At 35.0% G+C, this 24,550-nt stretch overlaps 1 protein-coding gene across 1 annotated transcript; it reads left to right on the top strand.

Annotated features, from left to right (window-relative positions):
- The first annotated feature begins 76 nt into the window (after nucleotides 1-76).
- Nucleotides 77-24,550, top strand: LOC148956297 (uncharacterized). The gene is made up of 5 exons (XM_089090312.1): nucleotides 77-146; nucleotides 3,239-3,259; nucleotides 9,520-9,611; nucleotides 15,018-15,270; nucleotides 24,387-24,550. Exons 1-5 carry the CDS (start codon nucleotides 77-79, stop codon nucleotides 24,419-24,421), a joined length of 471 nt encoding a protein of 156 aa, XP_088946438.1. The 3' UTR covers nucleotides 24,422-24,550.

The following is a 24,550-nucleotide window of genomic DNA, read 5'->3' as shown; positions in this document are numbered from 1 at the left end:
AACGATGAAAAAGTTACCTAGACATTTTTCTCATGTTAATAAATGACAAAAAGGTAAAGAATGTGACAAAGATATTATGATTAGTGTTGAGGCAAAAACGGATGAACCATCAACGAGTGCTTCTGTTCAAACCTTTGACATCAAAGGTAAGTAATTTTAATGATTGATTTTTACTTCAAGAAAAGACGAAAACATTTACAATTTAAGATTATAAAATTAATTTTTAAGCGTGTAAAATTAAATAGCGGCATTTAATTGTTGAATACGTCCTATATTATCTAGGTTTTAACTTGTCTGTGATGATTGTTTGCACGATTCTGTGATTTGAGGGCTCTTTTTTTACGTTAGTGGCGTTATGTTAGTCTTTGTTTAAGCTGCCAGTATCTACTATGAGGACATTTCTGCTTCATCATTGAAAATCGGCAATCCCCAAGAATCTTCCACAAAGTTGTGAAATTGCTTTGTCAAAGTGTGACAGAGATTTCTTTCCAAACGTAGCAATTTTGTTACATATATTCGCTATGTTATCGGTCAAAACTGCCTCGACCAAGCGGAGTTTTTCTTCACTGAGAAGAATAAAAACCTATCTCAGGTCAACCATGACAGAAAACTGATTGAATGGGATTGCACTGGCTCAAATTCATAAGCAAAGGCAAATCGATGTAAATAAATTCTTACATCATCCTAGTCAGTCAAAACCAAGACGAATGTGTTTATCAAATCGGGCCATCGAAAAACTTATTCATAGCATTGTACTATTAAAAAAAATTGTAACATTAAAGTTTCGTTTGAATACTTTTTTTTACATTATTCTGTCCTTTTAAAAAGTCAATTTACTTCTTTGTTTGAACTGTTACCCTTTAAATTCAGGATAAGAGTAAACCAGCTAAAAATTTGAATAATAGGTAATGCATTAATGCATTATAGAAACTTATTATAAAGTAGAATAACTAAAAATGTACATACAGGCTTATTTTAAAACTCAATCATTTGAAAAATTATAAAATGAGTGCGGTACTAAAAGTATTTCCGTACTTGAAATAAAAAGGTAATAGCTGGCAACGTTCAAATTCTTATGGTCAAAGGGGCAGATAATATATGTTAATGCAAAAAAAAATTCTAATGGCTTTAAAATACTCTTATTTTTTAAGTCAATATTCTTGAGTCAAACCATATTTTTTTTTTGCCTCTAAACTCTGGTTAATAAAGAGTTAAAAACGGCCAAAAAATGTGTCATTTTACACTTAAATTTTGATTTTTTTTTTTTTTTTTTTTTTGGGGGGGGGGGGCAGACCCCCCACCTTAACGGGAGGGGGGAATTTCATAGCCCCCTGTGCTTTCACACCCCCCCCCCCCCCCCCCCCGAAACGCCTAGCCCTTCCCCGCCTTGGCCAATCCTGCATCCACAGCTAGTGGGTTTTGCATCACCGTGTGCTGACGTCGAAGATTACAACGGTGTTGTTCTTCTAGCGTAATATTTATTTCTTCTCCACTTTCATTTTGGACTTGTTCTGTTGCTCACTTTGACTTGTCTTCTAACAGCACAATTCTTTGTTCTTCACTTTCATTTTTCACATGTTATGAAGCTTGCTTTCGAGTGTCGATTAATCACGCAATTTTTGTTCTTCGCTTTCATTTATTACAATTTTGATTCTCCCTGCCGTTTGTAATTCTCACTTCTGCTTATCTTCCAACTACATTTTCTTTGTTCTCACTATCACAAATCGTTTAAACACATATTTACTTCTTTTCACTTTCATTTTTGATTTGTTCTGATCCTCGTTGTCGCATGTCTTGTAACCGCATTTTTTGTCTCTCGCTTTCGTTTTACCCTATTGTAATTCTCGCTGGCTGCTTATTTCATAACCGTACATTTTTTTACTCATCATTTTCGTTTTGAGTCGTTGCAATTTTCGGTGCCGCTTATCCATTACCCACTTATTTATTTGTTCTTCACTTTCGTTTTTGACTCGTTTTAATTGTCGTTTTCGTAAGGATTCTATCCTTATATTTTTTGTTCTTCATTTTCATTTATCAATACTTCAAATACTTTTTCAATCCTGTTTGCTTTAGATGCTTGGATTGGTCTTGTCACATTTAATGGTCTAGGAATTTAGTCATGTTTTCTTATTTTCTCAAGAGTTTCAAGGGCTTGTTCTGGTTTAAATGAAATACGCATATCAAGGGGCTCCTTTAGTAGACCTAGGGATTGATGCGTTCAATTCCTAGGCATCGTGCCTGATGAAAATCCTTCTTTCAATCATTATATTGACTTCATTAAAATGAAAAATTTCCAGCGTCAATTCTTAGAATCCTATTTTACAGCCTATTTCAGCTTTATGTTTCATACTGTTATATTATTTGTATGTCAACTTCTCCCTTGGCACTGAAGCCATTTTCAAAACTATATGATAAAGCAAAGGCTCTTTTACAAGACACTAATTGTTCCCTACTTAAACCCTTGCTTGACTTGTTTTTTTTTATTATCTTTCTTGTGCTTCTTTCAATTTTTTAAGGTTGCATGGCCAGCTTCCTGCTGCCCTATGTAGTAATATATCTTTTATTTCCGAGAAATTGACTTATTGTCTTCACACTTCCGATAACTTTTAGAAAACCTTACACTCCTTAAAAACTGTCTGACTTAATCCCTTTATAGCTTATACAATGATCTGGAACACTCTCCCAGATTCTGTGTAGAGCTGCCACTTGTTTGGTATCTTCAACAAATTTATTAGAGAATTTCTTGTTAATAAATGAGTTTTCCACGGTTTTCCTTGGAGTTGATGTCCTCGGATTGGGTCTGGTGTTTATTTGAGTATGTGGAATCATGTACTACTCCCCTACTTAGCTTGGTTTCTTTTCGGGGGGGGGGATTCTTTAGGTTGGTGACGTGAGTGTATTAAGTTAAAAACGTTTATCGGATGTATTCGTTTCATATTTTGTTTTGTTTCTCCCCTGTTTTTTTTTCCTGGTTAATGTACTTAATCACAACTCGTATACGTAGCTGAATTGTTCTTTTGTAAATTAATAGTTGCTATTATATTTATTATTATGGATGTGTGACTTTTTTATTAACAATAAAGATCTATCCATATAATTGAAAAAATGGGGCAGTCTGAGCGAAACTCTTGAGGTCAGCATAATTTATGAGCTTGTTATCAGTTACGTCATCTAGGCCCTTTTTTATTCTAGATGGCATTGAGAAGGAAATATTTAAAATATGAACATGCTAGATAAGTCCGAAGTCTAAAATCAGGAAGTAAGAAAAAAAAATCTATTTCTTTTTTAATTAAGTTCGCAGAATATCCATCTAGTTGAATAAGTAAATAAAGATTATAGCATGAAAACCTAGCAAGATGGATAATAGTATTTTTTGTTAGCAATAACTTCATCCTGGTTGAAAAAGCTACTGGTTTGAGATGAAAGGGCTAAACTGGTACTTCTTTCACGGTCCATGTTTTTCGGGATACCACCAGATGGCTAATTTGACAATGTATATATATACAAATCTTTAAATTAGCCAACTGGCCAACCAGTATTTTATGCCTAGGAGTCCAGCTGGACATAAGGAACCTTATTAAGAAAACAATTCTTACTCCATGATATGCAGAATGATACTAGTTAATACATTTTGCAGGGGAGAGCCTTTATCTTTTCTTCTTTAATTGTTTTTTCAGCTTTTATTAGAAATTCATGAATTTATTAGAACCTAAATATTCTCAGAATATATACCGCCCCCCCCCGCATGTGGAAAGATATAAATAGAATTGCATCCTCAATATAAATATAAAATACATTTAAATCACAAATAAAATTTATTACCTTATTAGCCATGTGGTGGATGTCCATGTTTTTCAATGGTGGTTTTTGTTTGTCACATTTGACTTCTGAAGTTTGTCACATTTGACTTGTTGAAGACTTCTTCAACATTTTTTAGCAATGAACAGATATTGGGATTTAATGTATGTTAGAGGTGAGAAAATAACTTAGTATAAATATGTTATGTTGAATGGCAGAAGATGATTCAACAATCAGCAATTTGGGAAATCCAATTCTAGTTCCGAACCTGAATTCTGTCAAGGTCTTTTTTGGAAATTGTATTTTTAAGTTTGAGTCACTGGAAAACTCAACAAATTCCTCTTGAGCTTTAAATGGCAGGCAATCAATCTGACTTAAGTCAATTCAAAACAACTTTTGAATCCAAGCTACCTTTTTGGAATCAGTATTTAATATAGAACATTTAAGGAACTGTGTTTCTATCCCTTTTAACTGATCAGCAATAATTTTTACAATTAAAGTTTTATAATGACTTCTATTCATTATAAGATTGTCGACACCGGAAAACATTTTGAATGAAATTCTATCCTAATTTCTCAAGACTTGGCTTTTTATGTTAAATTTTTCTATAGAATTAAAAAAAACAACTTATTATTCTAATTAAACAGCCTTTGTTTTTCAGTAGTCAGTTCTTAAAGAATTGGGACAAGAAATCAAACCTTAGCATAAAGAGTGAGGTCTTGAAGAGGGGGCAACCCCTTTTATTTTTGGTCACTTAGAAAGGGCACTAAAACTCTTAATTTCCGTTTGAATGAGTCCTTTCTCGATATTCTAGGACTGTTGGTTTGATGCAATCATCCCTGGAAAAAAATAATACGAACAATTGCGCTTCTGTGATTTTTCTTCTGGCAAAAATAAAAAATTCCACATTTTGCAGATGGGGGATTGAAACTTCCACAATAAGGTTCTCAGATATGCCAAATTTGATGGTATGATTTTCATTAAGATTCCTAGACTTTTAAGGGGTGTTTTCTTGTTTTTTCGAAAATCAGGCAATTTTCCAAGGTTTGTAGCTTTTGATGGCTAACACTAAACTGAATGAATGTTATATTTTTGCAATCAGCATAATAATCAAAATCTTTTAATATATCTATTAATATATATATATATGGGTCTGGAGGGGCGCAACTGCCTCTCCAGACCCAAGTTTGTTCTTCCAGACATCATTTTGCCCCCCCCCCCCCCAGCTGAAATTTAGTTTCTGCAAGAATTCTTGTCAAAATTAAGATAAGCCTGCATAATTCAAGTATCCAGAGAAACTGGTCAGTTTTATTTAATATATTTTGGCCTTTATGGTAATATATGACTCATTTTCCATTTTTCACTGTCATTTTCACTTGATCTTGAAAAGTTGCCTCCAACTGTGCCCCCTCCCCCCCTCAGGATTTTGTCGAAATTTCGCCACTGAGGAAGAGATGATGTACGAATACAAGATAATCAAACTAGTGAATAACTTTATTTGCCTGGGTAAATAAGATAGGTCTAAGATATATTTCAACCAAAAAAACTATCAATAAGTACAATCAATTCAATTCAATTTTATTTGAATAAAAACATAACACAAACATCAATAACAATAAAGATCCTAGAAGATAACTTGTTAAGGACCAAAAAAGGAAAAAAAAATTAAAGTAACACTGAGAAAAAAAAATAATAGAAGAATAAAACATTACTAATTAGAACAAATTGGTTAAAAATGGAAAAATTAAATTATAATATCAAGTTTTGTTACATTTTTATACAACTTGCAAAAACTTGTGGCAAGTTCAACACTGGAGGGAATTTTGTTCCATTGATTTGTAAATGGGAGATTGCTGGGCAGCACTTGAAACACATTTAGGAATTTTAAAGGCTCTATTGGATGAACGGAGGCAGTGGGCTTCCGAATTATTAACATTATAATAGGTTAGCAGTTGAGGTGGAAGATTATTGTGGAAAGCAGAGTAAGCAAGCGATAAGTTTAGTTTTTGTATGATTTGATCAAGTGGAGCTATTCCAAAATCTGAACACAAATCACGAGTTGGATATAGACGGGGAAGCCGAAAAACTGCTTTAATGGCACGGTTTTGGGCAAATTTGAGTTTTTTAGTGAAGGACCGTTTTGTATTTCCCCAAACAGATCCGCAATAAGAAAGGTAAGGAAAAATAAAGGAATAATAGAGGGTAACTAGGATGTCAGGAGGAAGAAAATAATTCACACAGTTAATCATAGCTACTTGTCTCAAAATTATTGCTGTTATTTAAGAAATATGATTAGAGAATGACAAGCATGAGTCAATAAATACACCAAGAAACTTGGCAACCTCCACTTGTGGGAGGATGTCGGAGGAGTACCTGAGACCAAGAGCAGGATGAATAACTTTTTTGTTGTAGGGGGTTCTGAATAATACTATTTGACTTTTTTCTGCTATTAATGGTCATGTTATTCGCAAGGCACCATGCCTGGACTCTGTTCAGAAGGACTTGGGCAGACGTTATTGCCAATAGTAGATTGGTGCCACTTATAAAGTAGTTGCTGTCATCAGCAAATAATAGAGGATACACTGAAGGGCCCAGGTCTATAACAAGATCATTGATATATAGGAGAAATAAAATAGGGCCTAGAACGGAGCCTTGCGGGACACCCCTCCGAACAGGTAAGGGCTGAGAGTATACTCCACCCAGGCTCACACTCTGTATCCTTCCAAATAGATAAGAATCAAACCAAGAGAGGGGAACACCACGAATACCATAACTATTTAATTTACTTATTAAAATACTATGATCGACCATGTCAAAGGCCTTAGAAAAATCCAAAAACAAGCCCAATACAGTTTTTTTAAGGTCGAGTTGTGAGCGTATGAACTGTGTGGCGTCAATTAGAGCATGAGAAGTTGAGAATTTCGGCCTAAAGCCATATTGGTGTGGAGAAATCAAGGATACGGAGTGCTGACTGTCAAACAGAAAGGGAGACAGACGTCTGAAGATGATTCTCTTGAGCACTTTGGATATAACAGGAAGAATTGAGATTGGACGATAATTACCTATCTCAGTTGGATTACCCTTTTTAAGAACTGGAATAGCAAGGGCTAACTTTAGTAAATCAGGGAAAACTCCATGGGTTAGAGATAGTTGGGCAATGTGCTCGATGGGATCGTCAACAAAAGGAGATATGGTCTTCAGGAGCTTATTACTTAATCCAAGACAGTCAGGTGTAAAACTAATAGGGAGAGAACCGATGATTTGAAGTACCTTATTGCTATCAGTTGGGCAAAAAAACATGGATCTAAAATTGAAGCAAGGGAATACAGCCTGTGAGGAGGAGTGGGAGTCAGTATGAGGAACATTAGAAAAATAATTATTAAATGCATCAGGTGCATTTAAGAGGTCAATTAATCTACCATTTGTGTCTTTAAGGCGAATAGGTATAGATTTTGATTTTGTATTTTTTGAAAGTATATCATTAATGGTGGACCAAATCTTTTTCAGGTTTCCTTTGCAATTGAGAATTTTTGTATAATAATGATTTTTCTTCCCTTCACAGATGAGTTTAGTGTATAAGTTTTTATAATGTTTATAATTAGATAGGTCAATTTCACTACTGGTCTTACAGGCTAACTTATATAATTTGTTTTTACGATACGAGGAGACAATGAGGCTATGTGACATCCAGGGACAAATAGGGATATTTTTCCGGTTAGGTCCCAAAAAAGGCTCCAACTCCTCAATTATTTGTGAAGATGGTGGACACAATCAAAATAAAAAAGTAGATTAGTCAATGTGCAGGTTTCTTTTTTGTAGTTCCAATGGAATGCATGAAATACATGAAGCATGCATTGAAACAGGTCAAAAGAAAGGATTTAAAGGAAATTGGAACGTCACAGAAGGGGGGGAGTGAGGTTTTGAATAGATTGGGGCGAAGGGGCGTGTACAGCTGTGTTGACACCAGGCAGCTTGATGGTGCAGGGTGGAAATTGAGAAGAAAAAATTGAAAGGTTGTTGTGAGGTTTAACTTTTGCTCTGAAGATCTGATAAAAATGGACAATCAACCTGGCTCCCCCAATAAGAGATAATAAATAATGAATAAGGGAAAACATTTTTGTCACTAGAAGAACAAACTGGAAGCAAGAGAGAAATATCTACAAGAGTTTAACTAGGCAAGAAGCAAAATGATATTCCAATCAAATAACAGAGCAGTTGGACATTATAAAGTACGGTTTAAACTCCTGAGGAAACCTGTCCATATTGCAATGACCCTTTTTTTGAGAAGTGAAGAAAATTTTTCTAGGAAACGATTCCAACCCAATAGATAGGAAGGACTATGTGGATTTGAAAAAGATGAGAAAAACGCTAAGGTCTGGGACAGTGGCGTATCCAGGATTTTGTTTCGGGGGGGGGGGGGGCATCAGTCTATCTTTTTATAGCAGTCATGTGAGAAAGAAAATTACCTATCATAGTGCAAGATTTCAGGTGGGGGGTATGGGCGGGGTTAGCTAGGTAAAGAAATTAAAAGTACACACTTGTCATGAGTATTTCTAGTTGTAGACTTTTTTTGTTTGAGAATGGATGACAATATTTTGCCAACAAAGTCAGAATTTAAAAAAAGTTAGAAGCAGTGAGAGTTTCTATTTTGGGCGACTAGTTGTTTTGGAACTGCCAAGAAGCAGCACAATTTAGAAAATATAAAATAAAGAAGTGCATTATTCCTTATATTTGCCTATGGGACCCTTGTTTTAGAGAACCAAATAAATAAAAAATAATATTATATCAAAGACAATTGCCCAGAATTTGGTTTCAGAGTGGTGGGGCCTCAGTCTACCTATTATAACAGCCATGAAAGCAAGGAATGTATTGATATTAACATTGTTTACAGAGGATAAAGCACAATTAAAATTTAAAAAACAGAATCAACTGCACTTAGAGAAACAAGCAACGAATGACGACCTAACCTCTCACAGTAATAGCCGCCGGTCTTTTTTGGCTGCAAAGAGCCTGTAGTATACTAATGTCATTAGTTACATTTTTACAGGATGATTTGAAATCATGCGAATTGATTCAATGTTAATAAATCTCTTTTGTTGGTCTCTTAAGTCTGTTGAAAGTTGTTTTTTTTTCACTGGCCTTCGACCCATTAGTTCGATAATATTTTTCCCCTCAAATTAATTTTGTTCACAAAATCTTGAGTCTTGAGTATTAGTATGTGAAAAAGGATTATTCTAAATGTTGAATTCAGATTGTTCAAATAGATAGTTCCTTTTAGAAATGAGTAGTTCTGGGCCTTCCATGTTGAAAAGAAATTTGAAAAGAGAATAATGAGTTACGAAATTCATGTATCTTGAGCTTTTTTTTAATACCATGTTTTACAGTGCCATCATCTGGTAATATGCCGCTAATCCTGAAAATTTAGTTTTTTCATCTGTAAAGATTATATTTTATACCTTCTCTTAAGCTAAGAGAAGTAGTAGACGAAACGATGGTAGACTAAACATGATTCTCTTTTAGCTATTCCCGGTGGATATTTTTCTTGCTTTAACTAGTCTTGAAGTTTTCCTATCTAATGTCTGTGCCTCTGATGGACGATAATGCATTATCTTGTGAGCTATCTTATCAGTCTTGATATCTGTAATTTGTCGCACTACTATCTCTCCTTGTAGCTGTTTTTTTTATTACATAATGTTTGTTTTTACCCTTATTTTTTAATAGATCGAGTCCATGATGTTGAAAAACTACAGAAGCAGGTTAGTGAGTTGACAAAAATTATTGCGGAGAAGACGCGACGAAATCAGAAATTACAGGTAAGATGAAACGCTAAGGCCTTAATGGTAACTATTTAAACTTCTTCATCGGTTAGCCTCAGAAAATATTATGTAATTGATGTGATCGAGTTGTTCTCAAGTTAAAACGCTTAGGCCTCAATGGTAACCATTTAATCTTCGTCCTCGGTTTGCATCGGAAAATATGATGTAATTGATGTGATCGAGTTATTCTCGAGTTAATCCGCTTAGGCCTTAATTATTTAATCTTCTTCCTCGGTTTGCATCGGAAAATATGATGTAATTGATGTGATCGAGTTATTCTCGAGTTAAACCGCTTCGGCCTTAACTATTTAATCTTCTTCCTCGGTTTGTCTCGGAAAATATTATGTAATTGATGTGATCGAGTTATTCTCCAGTTAAAACGCTTAGGCCTTAATGGTAACTATTTAATCTTCTTCCTCGGTTTGTCTTGGAAAATATGATGTAATGGATGTGATCGAGTTGTTCTCATGGTTAAAACACTTAGGCCTCATTGGTAACTATTTAATCTTCTTCCTCAGGAAAAATATGATGTAATTGATGTGATCGAGTTGTTCTCAGAAACAGTTGTAAAGTCTATTTTGTACCTCTGTCTAATAGTAGTGCTCTGTGCAAAGGTGCAAGCCTTTGCGGATCTGTCGTAATTCAAAAGCTAAATTCAAGGCAACTTGCCTTTACTATCAGTATAAGCATAAACATGAGGGTTACGCTTAACCTCTAAGGATCTGTGGTGATTCAATGCAAATTGCTTTGAGAGTAAGAATAGACAATGCTGAAAATATATGGGTTTTAGCGATAGATATGAAAAATAACGTGGCAGTTAAGAAAAATTGGTTGCCAATATAATGAACTTTTAAGTAAATACGGAAATGCTATCAAATAATATTGTTTTTTTATAGTTTTTCTTTGTTTCTCTAATCTGAGTTCTTTTATTCAAATGGCATATTGTATCCGTGTCAGCTTGGAAGGTTGCTGAATTTTACAACGGTTTCCCGACAACCAATAAAACAATTTATTTTCTAAGCTACCCTTGGTTTCTTGAACATAGGTCATTTTCTAAAATTTCTTTTGTGCCCATTCACTAGTTTGTTGCTAACAGGGATACATCGAATCTCCTTTTGTTTGTATTTTTTTTAGTTCTTGATGGGTATTTTAATGCATGATTTTTACGAGGTTCATCTGTCTTGGGATACCATATTCAATAACTTATGGCAGGCGCGCCGCTATGCATAAGTCAGGAACTTAAAGCGCTGAAACCCATAAGGGATAGCGTGTATTTCTCTGATGATCCCTAGTCAGATCACCGATCACCCTTCTGCACTGGAACATTGTCATCCTTCGAAAAAGAAATAGTTAATTTTGCTCTTGTAACGTGGGATTAGTCGCCGATATCGCACCCTGGAAAAGTGCAAGGGTCGCACATTTGTATGTCTATACGAGCCATATTTTCAATGTTTGGCAAACTAAAAATAAATTAAAAACTGAAACGTCTCAAAAATGTCACTTGACATAAATAGGATTATACTAGTGCCCCATATTAGTAATAATATTATATAATTTGTATTGGAGGACCCGAAGACCATATAAAAAAGTTGTGATTACATCCATCTAACTACAAAAGGGTTAAAATCGAAGCTAAACACTATGCACAAAATTTCCCACCATAACAATTTTTGTGGAGTTCCTGATGTAAGGATGCCAAGAAGCGGCTCATCAAAGTTTTCCCTCCAGTTCCGGGTTACTTCGAGTCACGGCATCTCAAGAGGAAATGGCCCAAACCATCCTTCTCAGCCTCATAAAGCGGGCAATTTTTGTTTGCATCAGTAGTTCCCCTAAATTTCCAAAATATGCTCCCACCCCCTACTGTCGGACAGTTTGCTCTCAACTGGATCCATATCCTAAGAAAATTTAGCGGTGATTTTATACTAATGGTAAACTTCTGTTCTATATCTAGGTTTTAACTTGACTATATAATATTAAACCCTTGTATAGACTTAGTTCACACCACCATTTCTGAATTTCATGCTATTCTAGTCTTACTCTAATTGGAAAGACCTGCTATTTCTTCTCTTGGGCCCATGTTATCATTCCATAAATACAAAAAAACCTGCCCCATCAAGCAGCTTTGTAACATGAAATGGCCTTTTCGTCTGGCTCCTTATACTTGGTAATTCTTCATACGCTGCCCTAGCTAATCTATTTTCTCGTAGCTTTATTATTTTAAGCCAATATCGGATTGCCTGCTATATACTACAACTACTACATAAATTCACCGCAGCACCAAGCGGCCAGAAGCCAACACAGCTACGCACGCTCCTCCTCCATCCCAATCTATTCAAAGCCTCCTTCTTTACACCCTCCCAGGAAGTTCACATTTCCTTTAAATCTTTCTTTATGACATCCTCCCAGCTCAACCGCGGACGACCTGCTTCACGCTTTGAAATTTACGTTGACAGGCTAAAAAAAGTCAGAAAAAGTTGCAGATATAAATAACAATGCTCGAGATACAGGATTAATGTTGCCAACAATGTTACAGAACTCCTTACATCCAAGAGCCTCCTGTATTTATAACCAGGGGTACAAATTGGGAAGGGGGTATTATCCCCTACCCCTAGGTTTTGAAAAACATCGTTTTTGTATAAAATTGACGACCCTGTCTGCAACAAGGTATTGCAAATCCTATGAATTAATGGAAAATTCTGATTGGGAAGCACCTTAATGCTTCCCAGGATGAGTACATTGTTGAAAATTAGGTGTTTCATTTCTAATGGCTAAAAAAGGGACGTCGTTGCACGCCTTTTAGTATGGCGTGTAAACAAACCCTTTAGTAAGAAAAATCCAAACGTTTATTCAGCCGTCTCTTCGAGATTATGAAGTTGACCAAAAAAGTCGTTCGCCTCAATTTCAAAAACGCGTCGATTTTTATTCATTTAATTTTCAAGAGAATATCAATTAATATGAGAGCCCCATAGTTGAATTTTTAGATCCTAAAACCTCAAAGCTATTTATTTTGTAAAAGCTTATGTATTTGGTTTGATTGAAGGATTCGTTATTTTGGAAAACTAATAAATCTCTGCCGTCAAAAATAACTCCAATAAAATATCAAAGATGTAGTGCTTTAGATTTTGTTTCATTTCAGTAACGGTATTGTTTTCAAATTTACTCTCAGTTTTTATCATTTCCAGTAATATTTGCAATATATGTCAGTAGTATAGTGCCCATATCCTATATGCATTGGGGGTGTACATACACCATGTAATCAGTGAGAGATACAAAAACTCCTCAAGAAGGTTCAGTACTTTGTCATCCTCTGTGTCAAGGCGCTCTGTCTACCTCCTCCGGATCAGAGTAAAAAAAAACCTGTTTCACTAAAATATTGTTAATGGCCCTTTTGGTTTCTTGTCAAGCTTTTAATGATTAAAATCGTTTGTGTAAATGAAAAAAAAATACGTAAAGATTAAGCTGACAAGCCTAAAAAGAAGAAAAAAGCTGCAGGTTTAAATCGTGCTGCCTTTCAGTGATGTCGTGAGGAAGATAGTATTTCCAAAATAAGATTTTTAAGAAAGTGGAATGAATTCAAACGATAAAAAAGTTTTAAAACCAGATATCTCTATTATTCTCTTTATGGCAAAAGACTCTCTTAACTTGTATTTTCATTGCATCTTCTTCTGTAATAAATGTCTAATTTTGAGAGTCTGGTTTATTCACCCGGAAAATTCACCCGAAAAAAACCACCCTCGAAATTTTCATCCGGAGAATTCTCAACGCGGAAAATTACCCCTAAAAAAGTTCCACATGGGAAAATCCGCCCCCGGAAAATTCCGCCCCTAGAAAATCTCCCCCCTCACCCGCGTGGTAGAGTATACAGAAAAAGTGTGACAAATGTAGATAAAGAAGAAAAAGGGTTGTTTTTTAATAATCTATCTGTATTCCAAATATAGGCAGAATATGCAGCGTAGAATATCTTACAGTATTTATTTTTACATTTTTCGATGGGGGCTAATTTAAGAGATAATATAATAAGTAAAGAAATAAAGAAAGAAAAGAAACGTCAAAGGAGAGTTTCAATGCATCGTCAAAAGTGATTGGTGAATAACCAGCCCCGCTCTAGAACCTACTTAGTTATTCGGTCTTTTTATAAATCCTTAAGACATCTGATCAATATTTCGAGGTACCCGTATTGCTCAGAATTATTAAAAATACCAATAAATCTGCATCTAAGGATGACATAACCCCAGAGCCCGTGGAATAAAGGCCGTAACTTATGCGAACTGTCAATTCTTTGCAGATAGATTTTATACTGGAGAAAAAAGGGGGCATGTTTGATCTAAAAAATAAAAAATAAAATTACACGGGTCTTTGGTTGCTGACCCCTGTTCCACACCCCATATTCTGCCTATATTTTATAATATTGGTAGAATATTCCACATTCTATAATTTTTATCTGTCATACTTCCTCTGTGGCAGCTATATTTTATATGTGAGTGGGAATTTTCCTCTGAGGAGGTTGGAGGGAATAAGCGTAGCACCCTAAACTTGAATGTTGTTTTTGTTCGCTATAAAAAAAAAAAACAAGAAAAAAAAATACAGTTTAGTCTCGTGCCTCGCGTTTTGTCTATATACACATCTTTGGCACTGTGAAAAATAAACATCCACCCTGCATATGTTAAGAAGCACAGAAAATAACTCCACATGTTGTTACTCTACTACCTTGTCTAATATTAAATATTTTCTTGCTCATCCCACCCCCTCCCTCTTTCCTCCAAAAAATATCATTTCCCCTAAAACATACTTATTGTTTTTTTTGTCAAAATGCCGTTATTGGCCTTTCTTGGGTATTGTGCAGCCTTGGAACTTGTCAGATTTAGGTAGTTATAAGCTCCTCCTGAATTTCTATTACACATGCTCACTGAAGGGTTATGTTACTTGTAGGAGGTGTATATTTTATCCTAAGTTAGATTAGATGCAACAGTTTCTTAAAGAAAATCTTAGAGATTCTGAAGCAACATAAATTAAAAGCTTAAATCTGCCCTTGTGATAATCCTCAAGCCAATATAACGGGTCTGCCTTATTCCAAGAAGAACTTCTAATCTGAGAAAAAGGGTACGTTCATGGTCACAACTTGTACCTCTCAAGAAAACCAGCTACTTGGGACGAAATCCAGCGAAACAAATAGAGATTTTGCACTAAGCTTCAACAACTTACTGTTAATACTTTGTCAAAGACTCCTCAAAGTATCTACTCTCTGTTATAGCATTATTTCAGCTTTTTTTTATGTGGTGACTCAGTTTTCTTTTGTTAGGTTTCTTTAAACTGCGTAATGGTAAATTGCGTAATGGTAATGACGTATGACATGTATATGACAGAGACTTGAAACGAGGCATTTCTAATAGATTAGTTCAATAGGCAGCAAACGAGGATTACCGTCGTAGATTAGAGTTTGGTACCCTGGGTAATCGCTTGAAAAGTGGTTCGAATCCTAGGGTTACCCCAGCCTCAGAGCGTCGACTCCAAGGAAGCACCATGGGATCCTTTCAATTTGGTATGTTCTCCAATGCGACTCCCAAAGTCTCTCAAGCAGTTCTGCGGACTATGCCAGGGAATGGGAATCCCCGCAGTTTGACTGAGAAGAAGAGTTTTGATCTGAATGCTACCTTCGGTAAGTTAAAAAAAAATCATGCAAATGTAGAATAGTTACCTCTCATTTTTTGTTCTAGAACCCTACATCAAAACGTCTCTATTTCTCTCTTTTCTCCCTCTCTCGGCCCCTCTCTTTTTGATTTAAATATAGATCTAACCACAATTACTCCCGCAACCGTAGTCCCACGAATGCCATGACCACTTCTGTCACAATAAACTAATCTATAAAGTCTTTACCCTTACTTTGTTTTTTAAAGAGCAAAGTTCTACTGATGTAAATAAGCAGCGAATTTGAGACTCAAAATGAACAAAAAAATTGCTTCGCAGTTTATGCGACCTGCATCTCCAATATGGGTTCAATTAAACAGACTTGTGATATCTCGTTGCATTTGTAGATTTTGCTAAAACTTATGCTTTCCTGGAAACACAAAACCTACGCAACAGAACAGGGAAAAGTCCTTAACTGGCGCGCAGGTCTAAAAAAAAAACAATTCAATCTCAGATTTCAGCCAGAGTGCGTTGAACTCGCATTCTTCAGAATTACGGAAAATTCCTTACTCCACTGTATTGTGGGTAATTAAATAATGCCCGATAAGGGTCTTAAACCCTTGACATTCTGATTCAAAGTTCAACGCTCTGTCGTCTGAACTCTGAACTAACAGCGCTGGAAAATTTGTCAGGTGTGGGAATCGAACCCACGACCCCATATGGTTTTACACTGGTGCCACTGGTTTTACATAATTCTATGAATACGATAGGAGTCAGTTTATTCGAAACAGTATAGTAAGCACATGTTGCATAAACTACAAAGCAACAACTTGTGTTCATTGTAAGTTTCAAACAGTTTTAAGTTCGCTGAAAAACTTAATTTTTTGTGGAAAAAACTGAGATTTAAAATTAAATTTATCTTCCTTTTTTAATTACCGTGGGTTTTGCTCATATCAAGTTGGCTAAAAAGTTTTATGTCCAGGTTGCAACTGTGGCTACAACTTCGTAAAGAGCGGACAACGGTCCGTAATAATAGCAAGTTTAAAAGGTATTTAAAAGGATTGTTAAGTGACGAAAAATTGCCGTTTGTAGCTGATTCAGGAATGGTAATTGTTATTATGGCTAATCTCAATAATTGATGTTAGCGGTGAAAAAATATTTTGGAATTTTGAGAAAGAGCCTGAAACAGCTCAAAAATGGTGTCAGATTGGAATAAAATCTCTACTTTTTCAATCACCCCAGCCGAAAACTCCATTTGGGAGAATTACAGTCTTCTGTCTCGAACAGCAAGAAAAATACCTTTTTTCGCATTGGAGAAGCATTGATTTATCTCTTCTTCTTTTTTAGGGGGAAAGGGTGTTTTTTACCGAACTAGTAGTCGTAGCATTACATTGCATCGGAATAACAACGCTTCTTGACTAGTAAGGTCCTTGCGTCGGCCCTCCAGTTTGCTGCTACCGCTGGGTTCAATCTCTGGGTCCTGTATTACCATCTGAGATCAAACCCACTACGCCACAACTGGACCTAGGGGCCTTAGAATCTTGAAAGAAAGCTTATTGAAAGCAAATCGTCATAGTGCCTTTTTCAAATAAAAAAAAAAAAAAAGGAGAAAAGGGAGACACGTCATTGATTCAGATGTGAAAAAGTGATCTTCCTTGTTGCTGAAGATGGGGCACTGTAATTATTCTATTCGGAGTGTTTCGCTAGAGTGATTCCAATGGTGTAGTTTTTATTTTAATCTAACGTGATTTTCGACGGGTTTCAGGTTCTTTTTGAAAATTATCGTAGATTTGTTTTTCCAATGAACTATTACCATTAAGATTAATAGGAATAATAGTTTAGCTACCCTGAATCAGCTTCAAATGGCAACTCTTCTCTTGAATTTTCTCTGAATAAAAATATATACTTTTGTCATATAAAGAGTGACAAATATTAGTAAAAAAAAAGAATCACAATTAGTCAATAAAGTCGCATGTTAGTTCTTACAACCCAGCGATGACGGTACTCTCCATATGAATTCAAGGATTATAGTTTAAACTCGGTTGTGGCAGTGTTTATTCCCTTGAATATGGTTTTATAATAATAATAATCAATTTTTGCTTGCTGCGGTTCCGAATACAGGTGTCACCAAGACCCAATTCTGGCCTGGACTAGGAAGTGCTCAGCCATCTCGAGTTAGGAAGCGATGTGCTTTTGAGGCCTGAGTCTCGATTCAGTTAGGCCCGCCCCGCCACAAATCCCTGTTATCTTTAAGGAGCTATTTTGGTGCAACACGCACCCTACTGAACTCTTCTCCAACGCCTGAGGGTACTTGTAGCATATTTTTGGACACATTTTAAACAATAGGACTAAAATAAAAATAAAAACTGGACTAAAATACTTAAAAATGTAACAAAAGAGCAGAAACTATATGCAGAAATTCACTGGGATAAGATCAAGAAAAAAAACCATTTCATATATTAGAATGAGTTCATACTATTAAATGAACTTACCAAATACATGTTACACTTTATGTAATAAAAATGTAGCCAAGATAAAATAACTATTTAGAAACAGGATAAAAGGACGTTTATAACTCTGAGGGGAAATAAAATGTGACGGGCTATTGGATAGGAAGCAGAAAATTGTATCTAATATTTTTATTTTAAATCGAGACAGCACGAAAATTATTTATTGGTTTTAATCCCCACCATCTTCCTTCACACTAAAAAATGCTGGTTGTTTACCAACATTTTCGCTTTTTTCATCCCGGGCGATCTTAAAACGCTAAAAAATTCTCAATTGAAATATTTTTTAACATCAACACCCCACCAAAGAAGTTTCTGGTCAAAACTCTCTTTAAAGCAATGACAGGGAGTTTGTAGTTTTTCCAAGATTTGTTCTTTTTACTGACTTGAAAATGAATTAAGAAGATTTTACAGCCACTCAGGTTTTAAAAAGGTGGGGCAAATGCGTTTGGCATTATATGATTGGCTCCTGAAAATACGTCATCTATTGACACACTCTTTACCACAGAATTAGAGGAAATGATCTCTTTTTTTCGCTTCGGTATTAATATCTCATGTCTCGTTCATAATTCATTAATTGTTGTGACGTATTCGAGATTCAAATTAGTAGTTAAAAAAATTAAGACTTGTTTTGCGTTGTTTTAAGTTTCAATTATTTGTGCGTTGAGTTAGTTTCCTCTTTTCTAGACTATGGAACATTTTGAAAGTGATCTGCTTGAAGAATGGATCTGCGTTTCCCTTCGTAGTTCTTGTGCTTTATTCTCCGTTTTCTTCTTTCACTTTTTGGTTCTTATTTCTTACTCGCTTATCTAAATTTTTTTAGTACTTCTCATTTCGCATTCGTAATTCGTATTTATGAGGAGACTAGTTTTTCCCGGTTTTGTTTAGTTCGTTTTGGAGCCAAGTTTTATTGGCTGTTATAAAGAAGTGCCTTTTTCTTTCATGAGGAGTTTTATATAGTTTTTGAGATACGATATTGACGAATAAAATTGAATACGTTATTATAAAAAAAGATTTGTTTTTTGAACTATGCTTAAATACGTTTTTTTTTTAATTAAGCAGATTACAAATTTATCCAGATCCAACTTAAATATTTCTGAAAATAAGCTAACTTGAAAAATGCATTTTTTTCCCCTAGCCTTTTCTAGCTTTATAAATCAGTTAGGACACTTTTTGCCAATAGCAATCTTTTACCCCTAGACCAACGCAGAGGAAAATAAATTAACGTTTCTGATTAATTTAAAGAAAACTTTCCCATCAAAGTAAAAACCAAACTTAATTATGTCCCGTAAAGTAATTTGTCGGTGGCTCTAAAGAGTGTGGACTTTCGCTGAATGAAGTCTTATTGTAAAGATAATGAAAACATACGTTTTTTTTCGGTAAGCAGTTCAAACTATTTTTCAGTTAGCAGTTCAAAGATATTTTTCAAAATATTTTCCCCTCATCAATTAACACCACTTGTGGTTTTATTGTGGTGTTCTAGCATCAAATTGTGTTTGATGCTAGTATTTTTAATTCCTATCTTTCCGTGTTGAATTACCAAAGATCCAACTGATATAAATTTCGCATTTCAATTTGTTATTGACACTAATTAGTGAAGTTTTAAAAACTATAATGTTACCTCCTTCATATGTTTTAACTTTTTCGAACCTATAAACTAACTAACTTTTTCGCATGTTGTGCAATGAGGCTACGCTGCGCAGGTACCGATTTCCTGTTTCCATGCCTTCGGCCGGGAGTGCAATACGTGTTTTTGGGAACCTATGCCATCTATTAAAACTTGATGCTAAAGAAAAATTTAAATTGGTGTCCCATTGAAACGAAATAAATTCTAGTGGATGCTCATTAAATACCAATTATGTTTCGGAAAGGACACCCCCCCCCTCCTCTTCATTTTCGTGCTGTAATTTTATACGCTAAAGCAGGAACTTTGTTTTAATCCATATTCTTTTGATTTTCATGAATTATTTAAGTCGAAATCTATTCTGTACAATTAGGCCTTAGTCATGTTGACAGAATCTTGGCAAGTTAAGTAGACTAGTTGATATTAAGCTACTTAGGTTGCTTGGCTATAAAAGTCTCCTTTCTCTATCCTTTTCCACATTGTAACATACGTGAAAAGACAAGTACGCTATAGCTTAAGGTTGGGTAAAAAGCAACAAAATTGCCAAATTCTAGATGCCGTCGGGTACTTTTCCTTTTGACACTGTCGTCAATTTCTACTCATGAGTTTTTCATACTCTATGATCAGTAGCTCACACTAAAATTCCTTGTGTCGTGGGGTTACAATAGTTTTCCAAAACGCTAAGTGGTGTTCACGTTGATAACGGCAAAATTGGCCAAAGCCAATTATGTGTGAAGAGTTTTAAATACTATATGAAGGTAATGAAGACTTGAGAACTTACACGAGTTTTTCACTACATATGTTCAAAAACTGCACCAGATGCTGAATTTCGTATGTAAATCTGCATCTATTCAACCGTAGAGGTGAAAAGTCATAAAAAACAAACTACTATGCAACTTATAAATAATAATTCACTCGAACAAGACGGCAGTGTGTATTGGCGTCAATTCACCAAAATAAGAGGGGGGAGTGGCAAAATGTATCTTCCAAGGTCTGGAGAGGTGCATGTGTTTTTTTTTTTTCAATGAAAGTACCCCAAAAAAGCAATTTTACAATGTAAAATACCATAAAAGATTTGTTCAACATCGAGGGGGGGGGGGTGTAAACAAATCTTGGGATGGGAAATGCTCCCACGTGACAGCACTGGCTGTGTGTTAGTCTGTTTGAACAATGTACCGCCGGAGGAAACTAGTAATGTCAGAATAGGGTATCTTGCAAGATTTCAATTTTTATAACTAAGAAATTCACACTATTTTTCATCAGAATCATAAACATAAATAGCGTGAGTTATAGTGGTTACAGCATGCTATTTTGATGAGGGAAAACTAACTGTTGATGGATATTTCCTGATAGCCGGGCTATAAGGGAGCATTTGACTTTCCTAGTACCAAAGAGTTTTTTTTACGGGACGGGGGGGGGGGGGATAATTTAAAAAAATACCGGGAGTGGTCAATAAAAAAGAGTGAGAATGTATTTGACAATTTGCGTAAGAAGTGCCAAGAAATTTTATAAAACATAGGATTTTGGGGGAGGACCCTGGGGATTCCATCTGCGCACGACCATTTTTCTCATAATAAAAATTATCATTTCATACTCCTAATTGATAATAATCATTTTTTTCGTTTGTAAATGTGCTTTTAAGCCTTTTTGGTTCATTGTTTTCGACTTTCAGCCAAAAACTGACAATGAGGTCGAATTCGCCTCTTGGTTTTTATTAAGGCCACGGACACACCCATTATTCCCGGTCAGAATTATTGAAAAGTGTCTCAAAAAGCCAGTAGAGCTGATTCTTTTACTACTATTTACTAGGTTGCAGCTATTACCATACTCCTGATTATACATAATGTAATGTGATAGTTGGATATGTTTGTCTGTAAACATGCAGTGATGTCATAAACTAGGCATAATAACCTAGCATTACAACTGCAAGGCTAATTCTGTGACCTCAAAGGAGCGAGCGAGCAGAGAATGGTATAATTTTGAATCCATGGGAATGACGAAGCCTACAGAAAGTGGTAAAAAAAAAAAAAAAAAACAGAAATGAACATCATGGAATGAACCTTCTGCAGGCCGAAGGCTTTAGCAGGTGGAAGGAACTGAGGTAAAGCTGGCGAAGTTGGCTAAAGCTTTCTTGCTAATAATTTCACTGAACATATTCTTAAACTCTTTTAAAATGGTTTTGACACGCTTTCTTAGGTAATATATATCTTTGTGTATATGTCACATTTACAGTTTTTTTTTTTAATTGGAATTTTTTGATCACATTTGTACTCATGCTTCCAAATAATTTATATTTGGTTTTGATGGAAAAAGGGATAAATATATGATAAATAAATAGACAGAAATATCTTTGACTGCATATGTATATACACCGGACCGCTAAAAGCATATATAACCGCTCAAAACTTCAAGAAAATATAATTTTCTACTTTATTTCGAGTTGAAGAGACCTATAGTTAATTGTTTAAAAACATTGAAGTTTTAGCAGAATAATCAGCAGTGCTTCAGCGTCACCTGACATCAAGATTGTGTACTCAAAAAAATGTGTACTCGACCGCTTAGTCAAGCGTTACTCCGTGACTGTTTCATTCCAAATTTACAAAACCTCGAAAATAAAAATTTCTTTTATGTTCTACATTATATCCGTTTATTTTATATGATATGAAGAAATTTTATTAAACAAGCGAACAAAATGTATTAACTGGTGGTATAGGGTGAGCTATTACAAACATAAGGATTTATGGGGATGGGGGGGGGGGGGACTCAAAGCCCCTTTCCTTACAAATGTCAAGATTTTAACATGTTTCTATGATTCTTCATATCTTTCATGTAATTCATCAATTCTGTATATGGTACTTTTTTTTTCAAAGTATAATTATAAGCCCTCTTCTTTAATATCCCTGTGAACCTATAAGCCTAATAAAGTACAAAGTCACTTAATATGTTATCATTGCCATAGGATAAGGTTTTGAATTTTCAGTTAGAATATCATTTTGGTATTAGCCTACCTATTTGTAATCCTTTTTTTAAACATTTCTGAGCCCCTTAAAAATTATATTCACTTAAAACAAAAGAAACATTGAAATTAAAGTGGCTGGAGTCTCATGACCGCAGCCTTTCGGGCTAAAGATTTTTTTTCCTATGAGTAAGGAAGTGAGACACAATGGGCTAGTCAGGAATGTTCCCAGAATTTTTTTTTTTTTTTTTTACCGATATCAGGTGTCAGGAATTTTCCCACAATTTTTTTAATACCGATACTAGGTGTGAGGTTTGTTCCCAGAATTTGTTTATTACCGATATTAGGTGTCAGGAATGTTCTTAGAATTTCTTTTTATTACTGATATTAGGAAGGCTTTATCTAGTCAAATTATCATCGTACTTCAATGGATTTTAGTTAATTTGTTTTTATTTATTCTTTAGTAATTATAGATCAGCTTATCTAGTAAAGCAGTAGAGAGTCAGAAAAATAAGTATACAATTGCAAAAAAACAACAACAAAAAAAACAAAAAAAAAACTGAAATTCATAGGATCGCCAATTGGGATATTGCTAGGGTACATTCCCGTTAAGGTTCGAAAATTAATAAGTAATTGGGTTAATTGTAATACCCTGATGTGCAGTGTTTTCCCCTATGCCCAAGGAAAATTCTAAGTCCTACCCTTAAAAACAAAGATAATGCCTCTGTTCTTCCCGCTGTGATGATTGAGCCTTATATAAATACAATGCTAATAATTAGTTTACTTTTAAGACTAATTGAGATAAAAGATACCATTCCTGAATCAGCTACAAATGTAAATTTTTTCTCATTAGTCATCTTTTCTTTTAAACGTGTTTTTAAGCTTTGGTTACTATGGGCCGTGGTTCGTTCATTACTAGATTGCAGCTACCGCTGCAACCATAACCTTAAAATTAATGAATTCTAATAGCCAGCACTGAATCTTGCGTCTTTTTTTTCGTTTTCAAAATGAAGAGAAATGGCCTACTGAAAGAAGAAGTACGACTCCGAAAATAGGCTGAAAAGTCGAAGCCAGTCACCAAAAGTAAAATTAGTTATATGTTCTTTTTCATGTTTAATTTTGTGCATTTATGAAACGATAAAAGTTTTCTTAAACAAGGATGGTTTGGCTTGCTATTACGCTGAATGTGTATGCAGGTTTACCACTAAGGTCAGTTTCTAAAGTGCTACAATTGCCCCCAAATTTGCGTGCTACACAGCGACTTTCGGTGCTACGGTCAAAAAATTGTTCCCGCGTGTCGTGGCGCAAACTTAGATTAGTCTTCACCTCAGTTTTTCTTAATGTTTTCTAATGTAAAAAAAAACGAAAACATAAACTGATCTGATCAGAGCTACGAATGAGAAAATATACGCGCACTCACATATCCCACATTTAAATTTATTTAGATTATTGTCATGCATACAAAATGTTTTGACACATATTTCGAAGTGAGACACATCACGTAATTGCATTTTATATGTCTATTTTTCCAATTTGGTCATATAAGATAAAAAGTGCTACATTCAATGTAACGCGTGCTACACATGATGAAATAGTGCTAAAATAACACTTTTGTGCCATTCGTGACAACCCTGTGTGTATGTCAGGACGACTGCAGCTCTATGTGGCTCACCCAAAATAATGCCCTCTTCAGTCTTAATCAGTATCTCCAAAATACTCACCTCTCCTCCAATTGTTTAACAACCAAGGGCTGGTTATTTTTTATATGATTTATGTTCTTAAACCATTTAAACTAGTTTGGTCCACATTCAATTTGTATAGTTAAGAATTATATTCTTGTTATTTTCTGAGGTCAGTGGTTTACATTAGTTCGAATTCTTGTTGCGTTTCGCTCTGTATTTTTCTAGTTGTTTCAGTTAAAAGAGGATAAATCTAGAGGAACTGAAAAAGACAAGTATACTTAAGAGGAGGGGGTATTCGGGAATCTTCGGACTTATGCCCTCATGGAAACCCAGAGATTTGTACAGTTTTTCCTATTACATATAATTCGCCTATTTCAGGTGTTTTCTTTTTGGCTTTTTGTGTTCCATCCTGAAGCAAATCAAGCTGGACGTTCTTGATACAAAAATGGCAACATTGTGAGTCTCATGCCAATGCAAACTTGACGAAGATTACACCAATTGTAAAAGAAAAAAAAACACACTTCTTATTCAATCCAAAAACT

Source organism: Artemia sp. Qi Xiang Cuo, chromosome 1 (assembly GCF_049724085.1).
Source record: "Artemia sp. Qi Xiang Cuo chromosome 1, ASM4972408v1, whole genome shotgun sequence".
In the NCBI taxonomy this organism is placed as follows: Eukaryota; Metazoa; Arthropoda; class Branchiopoda; order Anostraca; family Artemiidae; genus Artemia; species Artemia sp. Qi Xiang Cuo.
Note: the sequence above shows the minus strand (reverse complement) of the source record. Positions and strands in the feature narration are given on the sequence as shown.